This window comes from Podarcis raffonei, chromosome 14, assembly GCF_027172205.1.
Source record: "Podarcis raffonei isolate rPodRaf1 chromosome 14, rPodRaf1.pri, whole genome shotgun sequence".
NCBI lineage: Eukaryota > Metazoa > Chordata > Lepidosauria > Squamata > Lacertidae > Podarcis > Podarcis raffonei.
In genome coordinates this window covers 49834512-49851975 of record NC_070615.1, presented here as the reverse complement: position 1 = coordinate 49851975, position 17464 = coordinate 49834512, and the positions used below count along the sequence as shown (strand labels likewise).

The window sequence follows — 17464 nt, the reverse complement described above, 5'->3', positions numbered from 1 at the left end:
ACTAAGAGCGGGAGAAGGCTGGGTGTCTTTTATGCACTGCTAGTGCTGGAAGGACAGATCCTGAGGCTGAGGCTCCAATACTTTGGCCACCTCATGAGAAGAGAAGACTCCCTGGAAAAGACCCTGATGTTGGGAAAGATGGAGGGCACAAGGAGAAGGGGACGACAGAGGACGAGATGGTTGGACAGTGTTCTTGAAGCTACCAGCATGAGTTTGACCAAACTGCAGGAGGCAGTGGAAGACAGGAGTGCCTGGCGTGCTCTGGTCAATGGGGTCACGAAGAGTCGGACACGACGAAACAACAACAACAAAGTAGGTGTTTTGAAATCCTCCAGTTGGCCGCACTGAGAAAAACAGTATATTGGGACTTTTATTTTTAACACAAATTACACCTGGAAGCGATGCCTCATGCCCTGAAGCGACTCACTAGTCTCTCTCCTGCTTGCCATTACAGTCAATAAAACTTCTGCATAGAAGTGGTCGCCTTTGGGATGTGCAGCTTCTGTCCATAACCATTACCAGGAAGGAGAAAAAAGCTAAGCCACTAATGTGCAACCAGTTTAACATCTACTCAAGAACGGAGGAGCTGGAGCCTAAACACGATACAGAAAGACAACACTAAAGAAGGCACTAACCCGGCTTTTGCTGCAAAGCGAAATTGTTGGCCTGTGTGTTGAAATAGGAACAGTTGGCAGTTAGGCAGTTGTGCATGCCTAAGAAGTGTTGCCCTATGTCTCCTGCAAGAGAGCAGCTGCCCTGCTTTGTCGCTAGCTTCGCACTTGCCGGAGAGAGTTGTTTCCTTCGCTGTGGAGCTGATGGAAAGGGTCATTTGTGTCAAGTTCTTAACTGCTTGGTTCTCGGCCAATATGGCCAATGGTTCACATCTCAGCCATGAAGTGCTTAACGTCCTTGGCATGCTCTTATATCTTCTCCACTTCTTTCAGGGTGTATTCTAAGATAGTGTCCTGCCCCTGGAACTTAAAGTAGCCAAGGAACTTCTTCTTCTGGAGCAGAAGAGGAAACCAGTAGATATCATCTGGCCACATGTTCTTGAAAGGCACCTGGTCCAGGTCAAACCATTGTGGACGCATTTCTGCAGGGAAGCGGGAACATGCACACAAGGGAAGAAGGATTAAGGACCAAAACAGATCTTTAAATTATTTTTGTTCTCTGCACTCGCCCCACGTCTGCTAAGTTTGTGGATTGATTAAAAAAAATTGTTTCACCAGAAACAAAGACAAACAAATGAAAATTGTATGCACATACCAGGGGACATGCTACATCTCTCTCAAACCACTTTCTACAAAACAGTGGATCCTGGTGTTCAAGTTGGTTGGCCTCTAGAAAGGGCCTCCCCTTCCCTGCTGTGGTTTCCACCAACTGGCATTCAGAACCACTTACTGCCTCCGACCTCGGAGACAGAACACAGCTATGATGGTTTGTAGCCACTCCTCCCACCCTACACAGTCTGCAATAACCGGACAACTTTTCTGAGCAGTTAAAGGTGTGCTCATTTAATGCACGATGCAGCTTTACTCCTCACAAGTTCTAGCCAAATAATTACGGGAGCTGGTTGGGTGATGGAAAGATGAAACCATCTCATGTCCCCAGTAACCCTGGCGGTGGGTGGGTGGAATTCGTTATCTGAAAGATCCAGCACTTCATACTTGTAAGATTGGGGAAAGTAGAAAGGAATTAAAAGGGCAAGTATTCCTATGACTCTTCCACTCCCAACCACATTCCTACCATCACTTTCTGTGGGGTCTCCTTGAAAACTGTCGGTGCGGAAAATATGGACTTCCATCAGCTCAGTGTTGCCCACAAACTCAAAAGTTATTTGTCCCATCTTCTGCAAGGTGTCCACCATCAGTCCACTCTCTTCCTGTAGCTCCCTGAATATAATGAGCAAGGTTAATTTTGCAGTAAGTGCATGAGCTAATTGATGCTTCTGTTTTCCAGAAAAAAAGAGACTTCCCCAACAATAATGACACAGATCTCATTGAAAAACAGTGGGGCATTTGGCCTGGATTCTTGCACTTGACTTCACCTGATTATACCAACTCCAATATACCGTATTGGCCCTAATATAAGATACACCTGCAAATAAGCTGCTCCCTGAATTATAAAGGCCTATTTGTGGGTGCGACCCGCCTCCTGGCACTCCCACCCTGAATGGGGGATGGGGGGGCGCCCAGTTCCGAGCGCGCTGTGCACCCGCCTCCTGGCACTACTGCCTCCCGGCACTACCTCCCCAAGCCAGTGCTGGCTGCCCCCATCCAGGGTGGTACTGCTGAGGGATGGGCGGCGGCCAGCGCTTGCTGCCCCGCTGCTCAAGCTGGTGCTGGCACCCAGTTTTGAGCATGCTGTATGCCTACCTCCCGCCACTACTGCCCTGAATGGGGGGCAGGCAGTGCAGGCTTGGGGAGGTAGTGCTGGGAGGCGGTCGTGCAGCTTTGCTGGTGGCCTCCCCCCCCCGACAGCTCGGGGGAGGCTTGGGAGTGGTGCGCCATTGCCCCACGCTCCCAGGTTGCTTCTGGGGGTGGGGGAGGGAAAGCTGTGCCGCTTTGGTGTTGAATATAAGCCGCACTTTAACTTTTCCCTGTCGGAATTTGGGGAAAAAGTGTGGATTATATTCAGGCTAATACGGTACAACAAAGCCAGCTACTGTAAGCATACTTAAGAGCTGGTTCAGATGCTATTTGGCATTATATGGGAAAGCCTGGTGTGAGTTTTAGAATCATGTCTCTTGCCTTCTGCCCATGCCAGTGGGTATCTATCACTGTGCTGCCCATACTTTGGAAGCAGGCATTAATTGCAGTTTAAACTGTTCACTTCGTACCTGATGTTGGCAGATGGTTGTTTCTCAGCTCCCCTATTATTCTTCCAACTGAGAGAGAATTGCTAATACTCTGAAAGCCTGTGGATGTTTAGCTGATGCTGTTAATTAGACCTGTCTTCAGCTATGAGTAATGTGTGCTGTTGGATATTTCTGGCTTTCACTCCCTATCACGGATAATGGGAACCCTGGACAGGGTTTTCAGCCTGACTCTGGCACCTCTCCGATAGCTTCCATTTTTCAGAATTACCCCTTTGAGTTAGTGTTTTGGCTAGTTTTAGAAAACCTTCCTGGAACATGGTGGCAGCCTCTAAAAGAAGGCATTTCCCTCACAACAGAGTGAAAGCTTTGCCATGTACACTTCAGCAATTAGGAAGAAGAAGAAGAAGAAGAAGAAGAAGAAGAAGAAGAAGAAGAGGAGCAGCAGGAGGAGGAGGAGGAGTCTGGACTTGATATCCTGCCCTTCACTCCCCTTAAGGAGTCTCAAAGCAGCTAACCATCTCCTTTCCCCTCCTCCCCCACAACAAACACCCTGTGAGGTGAGTGAGGCTGAGAGACTTCAGAGAAGTGTGACTAGTCCCCAGATATGGAGGCTGATCTTATTGACAAGTAGAATATTTTTGTTAGCTCAGCAATTCCACATTTGAATTCTTTGAAAATTTTTGCGTTGACGCCAGCTGGACCCACCAATTTGTCAGTTTTTATTTTGTCTATAAGGCCTAGAAATTCATCTCTCATTATCACTAGTATCTTCCTCACTTCCTCAAGCTATCCCTGAAGGAAGGAATTTTAATACACAAGGATATGAATGTTTGTTTTATACATTAAAATGTATATTTTTAAATGTTATTGTTTATTTGACTGAATGTCTGTATTTTCTGTAAATAATATTTAAAACATGCCTATAATGAATAAACAATCTATTACAGGCACTAGGAAGACCGGTGTTGCCCTGGTGTCATTTCAATCTTACCTTTTTGCTGCCTGCTCAACTGTCTCGCCAGGCTGCACCTTCCCTCCAAATCCGTTCCAGAGCCCAGCCCCAAATCCACGTTTTTTCATGCCCAGCAAGACTCGCCGTGGTTGCACCACCAGGACCAGAGTGAATACTTTTGTTGTCAGCATGCTTTAAGCTCTACAAAGGCAAGGAGACCAGCAGCAGATAATGTGTGCTCAGAATCAATGAAGCTTAGCAGACTACAGCAGCTAGCAGATTTAACAACAGGTGTGGAAGGCGCAGTGGGACTTATGGGAGCCACTGCTCTTCAGAAGCCCACATAAAGCCAATGTGGTATGCTTGTCAAAGTGCTGGACTGGGGGATTAGGGTTCAAATCCCCACCCAGCTCTGACCTTTGGTCAGTTTCTCAGCCTAACCTACCCCACAGGGTGGTTGTGGAAAATAAATGCAGGCTTATTGGCCCATTAGAAAAACCACAAAATCTTTCTTGGAGCCAATTTATTCACCACACCAATCCATACATCACAAAATCATCCTTATTATTCGTTAAACTTTATTAGTTGCTTGCCAGCCAAAAAGTCTCCAAAACATGTAAATTGAAATATAACATTGAAATATAACATGACTACATTATACCATAGAAAGGGAGGGGAATCATGTTACTATTAGCATATAAAGCTCTTTTAACAACTTGGGACCAGTTTACCTGTGAGATCACTTTACCCTACATGTGCCCACTTGACTGCTTCGATAGACGGAATTGGCACTACTACAGGTGCCATATAATACCCATTCTGCAATTTGCAAGAACTCAATTGCTTAGTACGGCAGCACCTGCACTTCAGAATGGCCTATTAGATCAAGCAGAAGCCTTCACCCTACTATTCTCAGCGCCTGTTAAAAACATTCTTGTTTCAACAAGCCTATCCAGACGTTTTAGAAAGTTGAGGTAATTTTAATCGGTTTAAGTATTTAACCATTGTATGTTTTAAAGTAGGGTTGTGAATTTTTCTTGATTTGATGGTTTTACCTTTTGTGAAGCACTTTGAGGCTTTTTCTTTTTCTTAAAGTAAGCGGTGTATTACATTTTATTAAATAAATAAAGAGATAAATAAATAAATAGCACATTAATATTCCATGCATAGGAGCCAACAACCTAGGGGTCGAGGCCCCTTTGCCCCTCCCAATAAAATATTTGAGGGGCTGGGGCCCCCCAAAGTTGATGGGCATTGCCATTCAAATGGTGGGCATGTGCCATGTCACGTGATCAGTTACGTGGGGGTGGGGCTTAACTCCCGCCAATATTTTATTCAAGTTGGCACCCCTGATGCCATGCAACATATTGGAGAAACAAGGCCCACCCCCCCAGTCTCCCCCAACAGTAATAAAAAACAATAGCGGTGCACAAACAATAAAGGAAACAATAAGCAAAATAATGCTCCCCCCCAACTACCAAATAATATGAAGCTACTTCGAGGACGTATTGGCTGCCCTAAAGAAGCTGTTGCCCTAAGAGGGGATTGTGGAATATCGCAGCCTTTAAATAATAATAATAATAATAATAATAATAATAATAATAATTTATTATTTACACCCCGCTCATGTGGCTGGGTTTCCCCTGCCACTCTGGGCGGCTTCCAACAAAATATTAAAATACAATGGTCTGTTAAACATTAAAAGCTTTAAAACTTAGTCTTTCCTACCAGACCAAAGATGCCTGTGGCAGCTTCTCCAGCAAGGCGGGAAAATGCAACCCGGCGAGCAGGCGGGGACCTTCTCGAGGCGGTGCTTGCTAAGGAGGAAGAGGAAGAGCCTGCTCAGAAGGAGAAAAAGAAATGATATCTCTCTCTCTCTCTCTCTCTCTCTCTCTCTCTCTCTCTCTCTCTCTCTCTCTCTCTCTTTCAGCCCAGGTGCCAATGTGCGGAGGAACCCAGCGCACGAGGCGCCGTTCCCCAGAGGGACGCTTGAGGGAGCGTCCCAGGTTGGTGCAACACCCAAATGCGTCCCCCCTCTCTAAGAAGCGGCCCTCCTGGAGGGAGAAATCATGAGCCGGTAAGCAGCGGGAAGCGAGGCCGGACTCCCGAGAGCAGCGAGCGGCTCTCTTCGGGTCCGGGACCGGGGAGCGTCAGCCTGACAACCCGCTGAGGGCACGCGGCGCCCCGCCTCCCTTTGAAGCCTCCGGGAGGGCAGCCTCAGCGCCCGCTTCCTCCCGCCTTCCCTTCCCTTTCTCTGCACCGCAGCTTCACGCGGCTAAAGATGCCATAGTCGGCCGCTTGTGTGGAGTTGTTGCTTGGGTTTGCACGTGGTGGAGTGGAAAACATTCGCCCTGTAGGATTGTGGGAGTTGGGACTCCGTAGGGTGATCTAGTCCAACCCCCTGCGATGCAGGAACCTTTTGTTCGAACCCACGACCCTGAGATTAGGAGTCTCATGCTCTAGCAACTGAGCTTTGGTCTTGGGCAGGCCTCCCCAAACTCGGTCCTCCAGATGTTTTGGGACAACAACTCCCATCATCCCTAGCTAACAAGACCAGTGGCCAGGGATGATGGGAATTGTAGTCCAAAAACATCTGGAGGGCCGAATTTGGGGATGCCTGCTCTTGGGGATAGCGCTTGTTTGTGTTGCAAGAGGGGGGGGGGAAGGCATCAAATCGGCTCCCTCCCCCACCATGTTCCTCTCTTTTCTAAGGTGCTGTCTGCAGTTTCCATAAGTTTTTAAACCAAACTTCGCCAGCCTGGTGACCTCCAGATGTTTTGAACTACAACTCCCATCTCCCGCCTTTAGTAGGTGGCCCCTGGAAGACTGAGGGAATGTGGCCCCTCAAACTGGCGGTGTTAAAAGGAATCATGTGAGTTAAAAGGTGGGGATTCTACCCTCCCATCTGAAATTACAGCTGCCTTATTATCCAACTGACAAGCTTCTGCACCTTTAAGACCAGTTTAACTTCCAGAAAGGCAGCAACCAAAGCTTTCTCCATCCCTGTTGTGTAGGATTGGTACTGCAGCATTCCTGCTATGTCTGAGAAATTCTGGACATATGGCAGCCCTATTGTTGTTCAGCTTCTAAAGTTATGGGACTGCCTGCGCATAAAGGATTATACACTCCGTCTCGCCACACTATCAGAATGTTGACCTGAAAAAGTTATCCTGATATAACAGTAGTAATGAGGAAGTTTATACACAGGGGGTGTTGGGACTCCACATAAAATGATCAGTGATAATGCTACCAGTGTGAGACAGAGCAGAAAGAGCCAGACTTTAATCTAGGAAGCCTGGCTTCTGGTCCTACCTCTGCTATGGGTTCATTGTGTCACCACAATGTTGAGCAGACCTGGACAAGTCTGTGTCAGTTGCATTTCTCTTCTGTAAATTGGGAAGAAATAGTGGCATGTTTCACAGGGTATGTGTGTTTGTGGGGGGGAATGTTCTTTAATGAATGTAAACTGCTAAATTGATTGTTTTTAATAAACACTAGCCACCTAGGTACAGGGGCTGGGAGAGGTCTTCTAAAAGTATGTTGGACATTCAAGGTGCTAGGCTATTTTTCCCTTTTCAAAACTATGCTGTATTAGGTCATTTTTACTAGAAATGTGATTTGAAAACTTCCTGAATTCAGCATTTTGTTTTAAACTCGGCTGATCTTACTTGATTATCAAAGCCATTTCAGTATGGTTTTCAATCTTACTGAAATCTTTGTCACAATTTTATATTTTGATCAAAGCCATAAAACATAACTTGTACTTGGGGGAATGTGTACATTAAAAGTACAACACTTTGCAAATTAAGATTGCAAGCTTACATCCTGATCATATGCAGAGTTAGGGGGCAATCTAGTCACCCTGGTTGACTGTTGCCATAGCCATTGTCACATCCATAGTCCTGCTACTTGCACCAGCCAGGATAGAAGGGTGGTGGGAAGTGGGTTAAAATTCAGTGGGTCCTGTGCCAGCCCAGCTCCACTCCCTCCCTGCCACCAAAGTTTCCCATTTTCTAGTCTTCCTCTAGTAGCTTCTGCCCACCTTTTTGGATGGGCGCACTGGCAGGGGCACTTCCTTCCCTCCTGCATCACTCTACGCATGTCACAGGGGCATACTGATGTGTCATGCAGATTCTCCATGGCATGTGCATGCCACCACGTCAAACGGGGGGGGGGACCCCTTCATTGAAAATTTGGGGAGTCCTGGGCCGCGCCAGCCCTGCATAGATGGCACCTATGCCACTAAGATGCTCCTTACTGGCAGAGGCCAGTGGATCCAGCCAGGGATGAGCAGAAGGACACCTCATCCTCATGCAAACCCCTTCCAGCATGGCGGATTGGGGGTTTGGATTACAGAAGTGCATTTATTTTAGAAACATAAAGGATGGGAAGGGTGTTGATAATCCAGACAATCAGGTGCCAAATTCTAGATTCGGGTCCATAGTCATCAGATGGGTTGTGCCCATTGAGCAGTAGAATAATTTGCCCTTCTCTCTCTGATAGATACTGGAAAATGCCAAATCTTTTGCTTCAGCACCAGAGGATCCACACTGCTGTACAGTTTCTGAAAAGCAAAACGGGAGCAGAGCATCATTGGCTGGAGCGGCATTTCAGTGACCCTTATGTGAAGAAGGCCAAGAAGGAGCACTATCGTTGCCGGAGTGTCTACAAACTGCTTGAAGTAGATGACAAATACCGCATCCTTTGCCCTGGGCTGCGTGTGATAGACTGTGGCACGGCCCCTGGTGCTTGGGCTCAGGTTGCAGTCCAGAGAGTCAATGCTACGGGTTCTGGTGAGTGTATTTAGAACAGGAGCAGAGCACATGCGGCTCTACAGAGGTTGCTGAACTACAATGCCCGTGACTTCTGATCATTGTGATGCTGTCTGGGGTTGATGGGTATTGGAATCGAGCAGCACCTGAAAGACTGGACGTTTCCCATTCCCATTCCTGAATTAAAACTATGGGTGGTCAGAGCCACTGCTGACCTGCCTTGTAATCTATGACTCATTTCCACATTTAGTTATAAGTGCTGTGGGGCAGATGCGTCACAACAGTGTGGACACCTGGCTTTATCACTTTCCATTTCAAATAAAGCCACAAGTATTTAACCCTCATAGTTTTGCGATTTTTTAAAATGTCCAAGCAGTGTCTTTTGAATTCTTGGAGACTGGAAAATGTTTCCCCAAGAAATGAGGCTGCAGGACTTATTTTGTCTCCTTCAGGACCTATGGCCCTCCTTATGTGGCTGATCTGGTCAATGCATGGATATCCCCTAAAGTCCCATGTTGGAAGAGAGGCAGGCTATAAATTAAATGAATATATATTCATTACTTGCTTCCTCCACGACCCTTGTTTCTAGTTGTCCTTTCCGATAGTTTATTTTAGTCTGTAATCTCTGTAGGAGTAGGGACCTGTCGTTATGTTTGTCTGGTTTTGTGCTTGTGAAAGCTCCCCATAAGATGTCATGATGGTCCTATAGCTGCTTGCCTATTTATAGCCATCTATCTTTAGCTAAATAAATAAACAATGTGACACATACTACTTGGCTAGGAACACTCCCCCTTCTCCCCCTTGTCTTTTATAAATGCTGTTTCCATCCTTGCCAGAGAATTCATTTACTATCATGGGTTCTCCCTCTAGAAAACGAAGGCGAGGGTTGTCTCGGAGGAACTTGGTTTAATTCATTAATGTCAGTAAAAGTGCTCTGAAAGCGGAAAATGTTGTTGCTGGCTGACTCTTGAGTGGCTTGACGACAATACGAGACAGTGATAGATGAGGATGATTTCTGAAATATTGATCTTTACAGAAAGGGTTGCTTCTCAAATAGCTTGTTATGGGGAGGCTTGCTAAAAATATCGTTTATGGGCTGGAATGGATTCTTGTGCCGGGCGTGGGTGACGCAGACGGTACTTAGTCAGCATCTGTGTAGGAAGGCTGTGGATAGTGAATGCGATGAAACTTCCTAAGGCAAGTTGAGAAGGAGGTATTTGTTCCCTGGTCTCTTCCAAGTCCTAGTCTGATGCTTCAACCATTACCTCCCACTGGATAGATTGCACATTTAAAGACTGCCTTCTTAGTTTGACACTTCTGTTTTCTAGATCCAGATGCCCCAACAGGCTTTGTTCTTGGAGTTGACCTCCTCCATGTTTTTCCTCTGGAAGGAGCAGTCCTCTTACCTCGCGCTGACATCACAGATCCAATGACCCAAAAGAAAATCCAGGAAGTGCTCCCTAAAGGGATGGTGGATGTTATCCTGAGCGACATGGCACCCAATGCTACTGGTATCCGGCAACTAGATCATCATAAGTTGATCCATCTCTGCCTGTCTCTTTTGGATCTGGCTCAGCACATTTTGGAGCCTGGAGGAACCATGCTCTGCAAGTACTGGGATGGAGGGGAGAGCCATCTCCTGCAAAAGAGACTGATGCAAGACTTCCAGGAGGTGAAGACCTTAAAACTCCAAGCCAGTAGGAAGGAATCTGCCGAGAGATATTACCTGGCGAAATCATACAAACGAGCAGCCCACAGGGAATCAAAAACATGAGCCACTGTGTGCGAGCTTTGTGTGGTACATTTGATGAAAGCTGCAGAGTTGGTTTTAGTTGGCAGAGAGCTGTAAGTCCAGAGTTTTTGTGAAACAATGAGCATCTTTGGAGGGATGTGGACCTCATTTGCCAGCTATTGCAACAGATCTTCTTCCCTTTGAAATAACCAAGAAATATGATTGAAGGGTGGTATAAAAATGTTTATAACAACTAAATAAAATCTAGAGGTCATTAAGAGCCCAGTTCAGCTTAACAACACACAAAATAGCACCATGTGTTGGATAGATATTAGCCAGCTAGGAACCCCAGGGTTTCAGGCAAGAGTTCTTTCCAGGAGACACCTGAGACCTTCTGCATTCAAAGCAACTGTTCTGCCTCTGGATTGTGCCCCTTCCCCACTTACTCATTTAAAACTAGAACATGGAGACATATCAGTTGACAGATGTTTCCTCTGAAATAACTTTTTTCCCCTTAAGTGCCATTTGTACGAAGTGTAACGCTTATCGATGCAATGATGCTGCACTGTGCAGTTATGCAACTTTTAACAATACATATTTTTTGGGGGGAAAACATCCATGCCAAGATAGAACTTGTGTCATGTCCAGACCATCAGCTGCTTATTCTCATCCTGCTTCCCTTTCTTTCAGATGGGGATGTTCAGAGGACACACTGAGGAACTTATTTGGGGAGGAGCACTAGAGGTTTAGCAAACCCATGTTGAAATGTGGTGGTTCACAGATCTTTTCAGAGGAAAAGGAATTGTAATCCTGCCTCCCCACAAGCCTGACTGAGGCTGCCCTGCAAACAGGCTGGGGCAGAGAGGGCCCTAGTTTGCAGCCTCTACCCCAAGAGTGGGAAACTTTTTCAGGCCTGTGACCAACGCTCCCTCTTTCCACACAACTGTCTTTCATCTTCTGGTTTGGAGGAGAGGGAAGAAGGCTGCCATCAAGGTTGGAGTGGGCCCAATGGTTGCTAGTTGCTACAGATGACGGGAAAGCAACAATACTCTGCTGGCAATGCATGGGGTTGCCACTAATCAATTTTGGTTGCTTGATATGGGGAGTGAGAAGAAAGTGAGCTGCCAAAACCCCATGTCTTCCTGTCCTGATAGGAGCGCAGGAAAACAACAATTTTGCTCCTCTGGTACTAAGTCATGGAGGGACTTCTTCCTGTCATGAAGCTCCAGTTAAAAGGACCAGGTAGAAGGTGAGAGGATAGACCAGCAACATCTCTCCCTCTGTTGAACGATCAGAATGTCTTGCCTGTGATAACCTATATTAAAATTTATGGATTTCTTCCGTGTGCAGAGTTCTCTGTATTTCTCTATGGCCTCCAAAGCCATCTTACAGTACTTAATGCCCCTCTACCCACCCATCTCACTTCCTTGCTTCTTACCATTCCTTCTATTTTCAATTAATTTAATTAATTTAATTAACAACAGAAGAAGAGCCTGCTGGATCAGGCCAGTGGCCCATTTAGTCCGGCATCCTGTTCTCACAGTGGCCAACCAGATGCATCTAGTGGGCTATCTGCAAGCAGGACCCAAGTTCAAGAGCTCTCTCCCCTCCTGGGGTTTCCAGCAACTGCCTCTGGCAGTGGAGGCAGAGCATAGCCATCATGGCTTGGAGCCATTGACAGTCTTCTCCATGAATCTGTCTAATCCTCTTAAAGCCATCCAAGTTGGTAGGCATTGGTTGCTCACTGTGGAAGTGAGTCCCATAGTTTATTCTTTGGCATCGTGAACAAGTCCTTGGTGAAGTTAGCCTTGGTGAAGACTTGGCGTTTTTATCCCCTAAAAAGTTTTTGATTCAGTTTTCACTGAAATGAGGCTGCATTTCAATGTTTTAATGTTTTATTTTAATCTTGTTTTTTAAGCTGTATTTCATTCATTTTTTTTATATTTGGTGTTAGACGCCCTGAGCCCAGTCTTGGCAGGGGAGGGTGGGGTATAAATAAAAATTATTATTATTATTATTATTTGCTCTGATTCTTCCAGCATTCGGCTTCATTGAATATCTGCAAATTCTAGTGTTACAAGAGAGGGAGAGAACCTTTTCCTCTGTCCACTTTCTACATGCCACACGTAATTTTAAAAAGAAAGCCCTTCCTCACGCAGCACATAATCTATGAACCTTGCTTCCACAGGAAGCAGTGATTGCCACCAACTTGGACACTTTTAAGACTAGTGGGCAAATTCATGAAGAAAGATGATGATAATCATAATAATTTATTGAAATTATATACCACCCTTCATTCAAAAATCACAGGGCATTTCACAACACAAAAATACAGGATGAGAACACACAATACATAATAAGAGCAAGAACAAAAACAAACCAAAAACTCCCCTCTCACAGACACATTTAAAAGGCCATAGAATGTTTAATCAACCCAAGGCCTGGTTGAAGAGGAACACTTTTGCCTGGTGCATAAATATATGTAATGAAGGTGCCAGATAAACCTCCCTGGGAAGAGCATTCCACAAACGGGGAGCCACTGCAGAAATGGCCTGTTCTTGTGTTCCTCCCCTCTGGACCTCTGATAAGCCATTAGTTGCCATGGTGGCTGTGTTCAAATGCTGTGTTGTGTGTTTGCAGATAGCTCAGATGGTAGAGCATGAGACTACATCTCAGGGTATGTGGGGCAAAAAGGTCCCTGCATTGTGGGGGGTTGGATTAGATGACCCTCAGGGTCCCTTCCAACTCTTCTATTCAAGGATTCCACCTCCATAGTTGGGAGGCAGTAAATGCTTTTGGGTACCAGTTGCTGGAGACCACAGGAGGGGAGTGGTGCTCTGGTCCTGCTCCCTAGAAGAGACATCTGGTTGGCCACCATGAAGACAGGATGCTGAACCAGAGGAGCCCTCTTGGTGGACCTGATCCAGCAGAATGAGCTATATTATTCTCACATTCTCATCATGGCTTGATGGTGTTTACTCAAGGGGAGGTGAAGCACCTAAGGGCTGAGGCCCAGAGCCGGATTTAGGTTTGATGAGGCCCTAAGCTATTGAAGGTAATGGGGTCCTTTATATATAAACGGACTCCAGTATACCTGAAGGAGTGTCTCCACCCCCATCGTTCAGCCCAGACGCTGAGGTCCAGCGCCGAGCGCCTTCTGGCGGTTCCCTCATTACGAGAAGCAAACCTACAGGGAACCAGGCAGAGGGCCTTCTTGGTAGTGGCGCCCGCCCTGTGGAACGCCCTCCCATTAGATGTCAAAGTGATAAACAACTACCTAACATTTAGAAGACATCTGAAGGCAGCCCTGTTCAGGGAAGTTTTTAATGTGTGACATTTTAATGTATTTTTCATCTTTGTTGGAAGCCTCCCAGAGTGGCTGGGGAAACCCAGTCAGGTGGGCAGTGTACAAATAATAAATTAATAATAATAATAACAACAACAATAATACGTCCAGCTGTCCTTAGTCAACAACAAATTGTCGCTGTTTTTTGTGTTCAAAAGATGCTATATGGTAATTTATGGACCTACTAGGTATCTAAAGCCATTTGCACATAACAAAATATGTATTTTATTAAAGTAATTGTTGAACTGAAATACAATTAAGAAGCAGTATATTAATGCTGAAATAAAATTAAGAAGTATATTTTTGGGGGGCCCCAAGGGCCCTAAGCTATAGCTTGTTTAGGTTCTACGTAAATCCGGCACTGCGGCCGCTGCGCGCTTACATCAAACCAGGCGGGCGAGCGGGCAGCGGGGATGCGCGCACATTCCCGACACGACGGCGGAGAGAGAAGCATGGGGGTTAATACTCGCTGCATTACGGTAGGAGGCGGGGCGAAAGCGAAAGACCGGAGGAGAGAGAGAGAGCGTGAGCAAGGGAGCGCTGGGCGCGCGCGCGCGATAATCTCGCGGGAGCTTCGCGGGGAAGTCTCGCAATATCTCGGCGCCCGGGCTGAGTAGGGAGATCCAAGCAGGGAAGAGAGTCGAAAGCGGCGGCCGGTTGGCGTCGGCGAGCGCGAGGGGGACATGGCCGGCTGGGGAGAAGGGTGAGTAGGCGAGGCCGGGAGCCGAGGGCCCCGGGCCTGGTCAGCTGGCCCCGGAGCGCCTCTCTGGCCGCGGACGCGGAGGGTCCCCCTGAGGTAAAACTCGCCGCTGGCGACGGAGCGCGCCGGTTCCCTCTCCGTCCGCCCTACGAGGCGAGGTTCATCCCGGAGAGGGGAGGTTCGTGCCTGTCTGTAACTCTCGCACGGCGCTTCCGAGGGCAACCTGGAATGAGTGAGAGAGAGAGAGAGAGAGAGAGAGTTCTCCTGGGCATGTTCAGAGTGCGCTTCTCCTTGAGAGCGGGAGTTTTCTCGAGCCTCGATTTAATCACGAAAATGAGTTGCTGTCCAGAAACTTCAGCGGCGCCCCCAGGCTTGGTTTCTGAGGTAAAATCGAGAGTGCCTCTGGGCATGTTCAGAGTGCGCTTCGCCTCATCGAGGGTGCTCGAGAGGTGGACGCCTCCCGCCCCTCCGCTTTCCCACCCGCTCCCTCACGGAGAACTTTACGTCTCGAAAGTTGTCATATTTCTGGCCAAATGTTTATAGATGTAGCGTTTCAGAGCCCGCAGGGGTTGGAGTGCTGGAATAGGACCTTCAAGAGGCCTGGGTTCGAATCCTCCCCCGCTCAGCCTTGAAGCTCACTTGGTGTGACCTTGGAGGGCCAGTCGCTGCCTCTCAGCCTATCCTACCTCACAGGGTTGTTGTGGAGATTAAATGATGAGGGTGGGGGTAGCCATGTACACCAGTTTGAGATCCTCAGAGAAAAAGGTGGCATGTGAATGCAAGTAATATATCATAAATAAATGCTTGAGGTGTATTGGGACAAAAATCAACATATGCTTTAAAAAGTTTACTAACTACAAATAAAATAAGCAATGCTGAATTAGTTATCTCTCCAGGGCATGTGCCACTTTCCTGAAAATTTCCAAGATCACGACTCATGAGCATTTTTATTTTTATTTACAAAAAAATTATTTACAAAAAATTACACTGGTCAAATAAAACAACTTAATTCCTTCTCTAGCCATCAGGCTCTGAGACTCAATTGCTGACTCATTTACAACTCTGTTCATTTACATACTGACTGACCTTTATTGACCACATGCCCATATTAAAGGCACCTGTTGCTGGGGAGATTTTCCTCTCCTCAGAGTGAGGGTGGGATGTAGGACTCCCCCCCCCCCCATCCTTAACATAATCTTTGGGGATTTGGTTACAGGGTGGAAACAAAGATAAGACAGGGATAAAGCTCATTGGCAACAGATATGTATGGCATGTGTGGTGTCCAGCTGTAACAAATAATAACAAAAAATATAGGAAGGTGCTTTATACCAGGCCAGGGATAAATTGTCATTTTTGAGTGGCATGTCTCCCTGGTACTGATGCTTCTTTCTCATCAACCCATTACCTGAGCTGTGGGCTGTTTAGCACATTAAAAACTAATATATTCTTAATTTTATTTGTACAGTGGTACCTTGGGTTACAGATGCTTTAGGTTACGCGATTTCGGGTTGTGTACCGTGCCGAACCCGGAAGTACCGGAGCAGGTTACTTCCGGGTTTCGGCGCTCGCGCATGCACAGAAGCACTAAATCACGACCCACGTGTGCGCAGACGCAGTGCTGCGGGTTGCGAACGCTGCGGGTTGCAAGCGTGCCTCCCGCATGGATCACGTTTGCAACCCGAGGTTCCAGTGTATGCTGCTTTGCTATATACACACACCCAGATCATGTTTAAAAACAACTTACGACAAAGAAGGCAGGAATACACCCCAAATAAACTATGACAAAAATAATTTCATAAGAACATAAAAAAACAACATTTCAGTTCTGTAGCTATAACAAGATTACATTAACAACATTGGAAAACTACTGACCAGGGAGCTTGACAGTTTCACCTTGGTCCTGGAAACCTCCCTTCCCATGATGTTGCCCACAGTCCCTGTCCCGCAACAGATACTTATGGTTGCCCTCCTTTGCACACATTCCATCTTGTCAATATCCTACAGTACTCCAGATGTGGTCTGACCAAGGCAGAATAGAGTGGTACTATGATCTGGACACTATACTTCTGTTGACGCAGCCTAGAATAGCAATAACATTTTTTTGCTGCTGCATCACACTATTGACTCATGTTAAGACCCCTAGATTCTTTTACATGTACTGCTGGCAATCCAGGCGTCCCCCATTTTATATTTGTGCAGCTGGCTGTTCCTGCTTAAGTGTAGAACTTTACATTTGTCCCTATTGAAATTCAATTTTAAAAAAAGTTTTGGCCCAGTTCTCCAGTCTGTTTAGGTCATATTCAGTCCTGATTCTGTTTTCTGTGGCAATAGCTACCGCTTCTTCAAAATTGTTGAGCGTCCCCTCCATTCCTTCATCCAAGTTGTTTACAAAGATGTTGAACAACAACGGGCCCAGGACAGAACCCTGTGGTATCCCATTTACCACTTTTTTCCAGGATGATGAGGAACCATTAGTGAGCACACTTTGGGTTTGGTCAGTCAACCAGCTACAAATCCACCTATCAGTTTACCTTATCCAGCCTATATTTTATCAGCTTTTCCAGAAGAATACCATGGGGACTTTGTTAAAAGCCTTACTGAAATCTAGATACACTACATCCACAGCATTCATCTTATCCAGCAAGCTTGTAAGTCTATCAGTAAAGGAATTGAGATTTGTCTGGCATTACTTGTTTTTGAGAAACCCATGTTGGGTCTTAGTAAACACAACATACTTTTCTAACTCTTCACAGACTGACATATTTAATTATTGGTTCTAGGACTTTTCCTGGTACTGACATCAAGCTGACTGGTTGGTAGTTACCTGGGTCTCCCTGCCCCCCTTTTGGAGGATGGGGACATTTGCCACTTCCAGTCTGCAAGGACCTTACCTGTTCTCCAAGAATTCTCAAAGATTATAGACAGGCTCCGAGATTACGTACATCCATAAACTCCCATCCATCTTGGACTCCCTTCTCTTTTAAGTATTTCTGACCATAGGATCTCATCCAGCTTCTTAAGCTTTTTGAAATCAGCCTTAAAGTCCAGAGTGCATTTCTGATTTCACTCAGCTTTCCCTTGTCTCATGAAACCCAAGAGGACATTATTGTTTCCTCCCAAATTTCCCAGTACTTCCACTTCATT

General features: G+C 46.3%; 3 protein-coding genes across 6 annotated transcripts in view; 2 read left to right on the top strand and 1 right to left on the bottom strand.

The window, feature by feature from the left end:
* Positions 1-352: 352 nt before the first annotated feature.
* NUDT1 (nudix hydrolase 1) lies at positions 353-5665 on the bottom strand. The gene is made up of 4 exons (XM_053364614.1): positions 5499-5665; positions 3810-3971; positions 1747-1892; positions 353-1093 (listed from the first exon to the last, which is right to left on the bottom strand). The coding sequence occupies exons 2-4, from the start codon at positions 3959-3961 to the stop codon at positions 921-923; spliced, it is 471 nt and encodes a 156-aa protein (XP_053220589.1). The 5' UTR covers positions 3962-3971; positions 5499-5665; the 3' UTR covers positions 353-920.
* Positions 5666-5696: 31 nt separating this feature from the next.
* Positions 5697-11615, top strand: MRM2 (mitochondrial rRNA methyltransferase 2). Its single transcript, XM_053364613.1, has 3 exons — positions 5697-5847; positions 8274-8563; positions 9871-11615. Exons 1-3 carry the CDS (start codon positions 5840-5842, stop codon positions 10314-10316), a joined length of 744 nt encoding a protein of 247 aa, XP_053220588.1. The 5' UTR covers positions 5697-5839; the 3' UTR covers positions 10317-11615.
* A 2564-nt stretch (positions 11616-14179) lies between these two features.
* The window catches only part of MAD1L1 (mitotic arrest deficient 1 like 1), a 439244-nt gene continuing 435959 nt past the window's right edge, over positions 14180-17464 (top strand). For 2 of the 4 annotated variants that reach the window (XM_053365678.1, XM_053365681.1), the window contains exon 1: positions 14181-14323. In XM_053365678.1, the coding sequence (XP_053221653.1) occupies positions 14304-14323 (20 nt within the window). In that variant the 5' untranslated portion in view covers positions 14181-14303. Of the gene's footprint in view, positions 14324-14684; positions 14705-17464 lie in introns of those variants that run through there. The other 2 variants (XM_053365680.1, XM_053365679.1) reach the window with 2 other exon arrangements.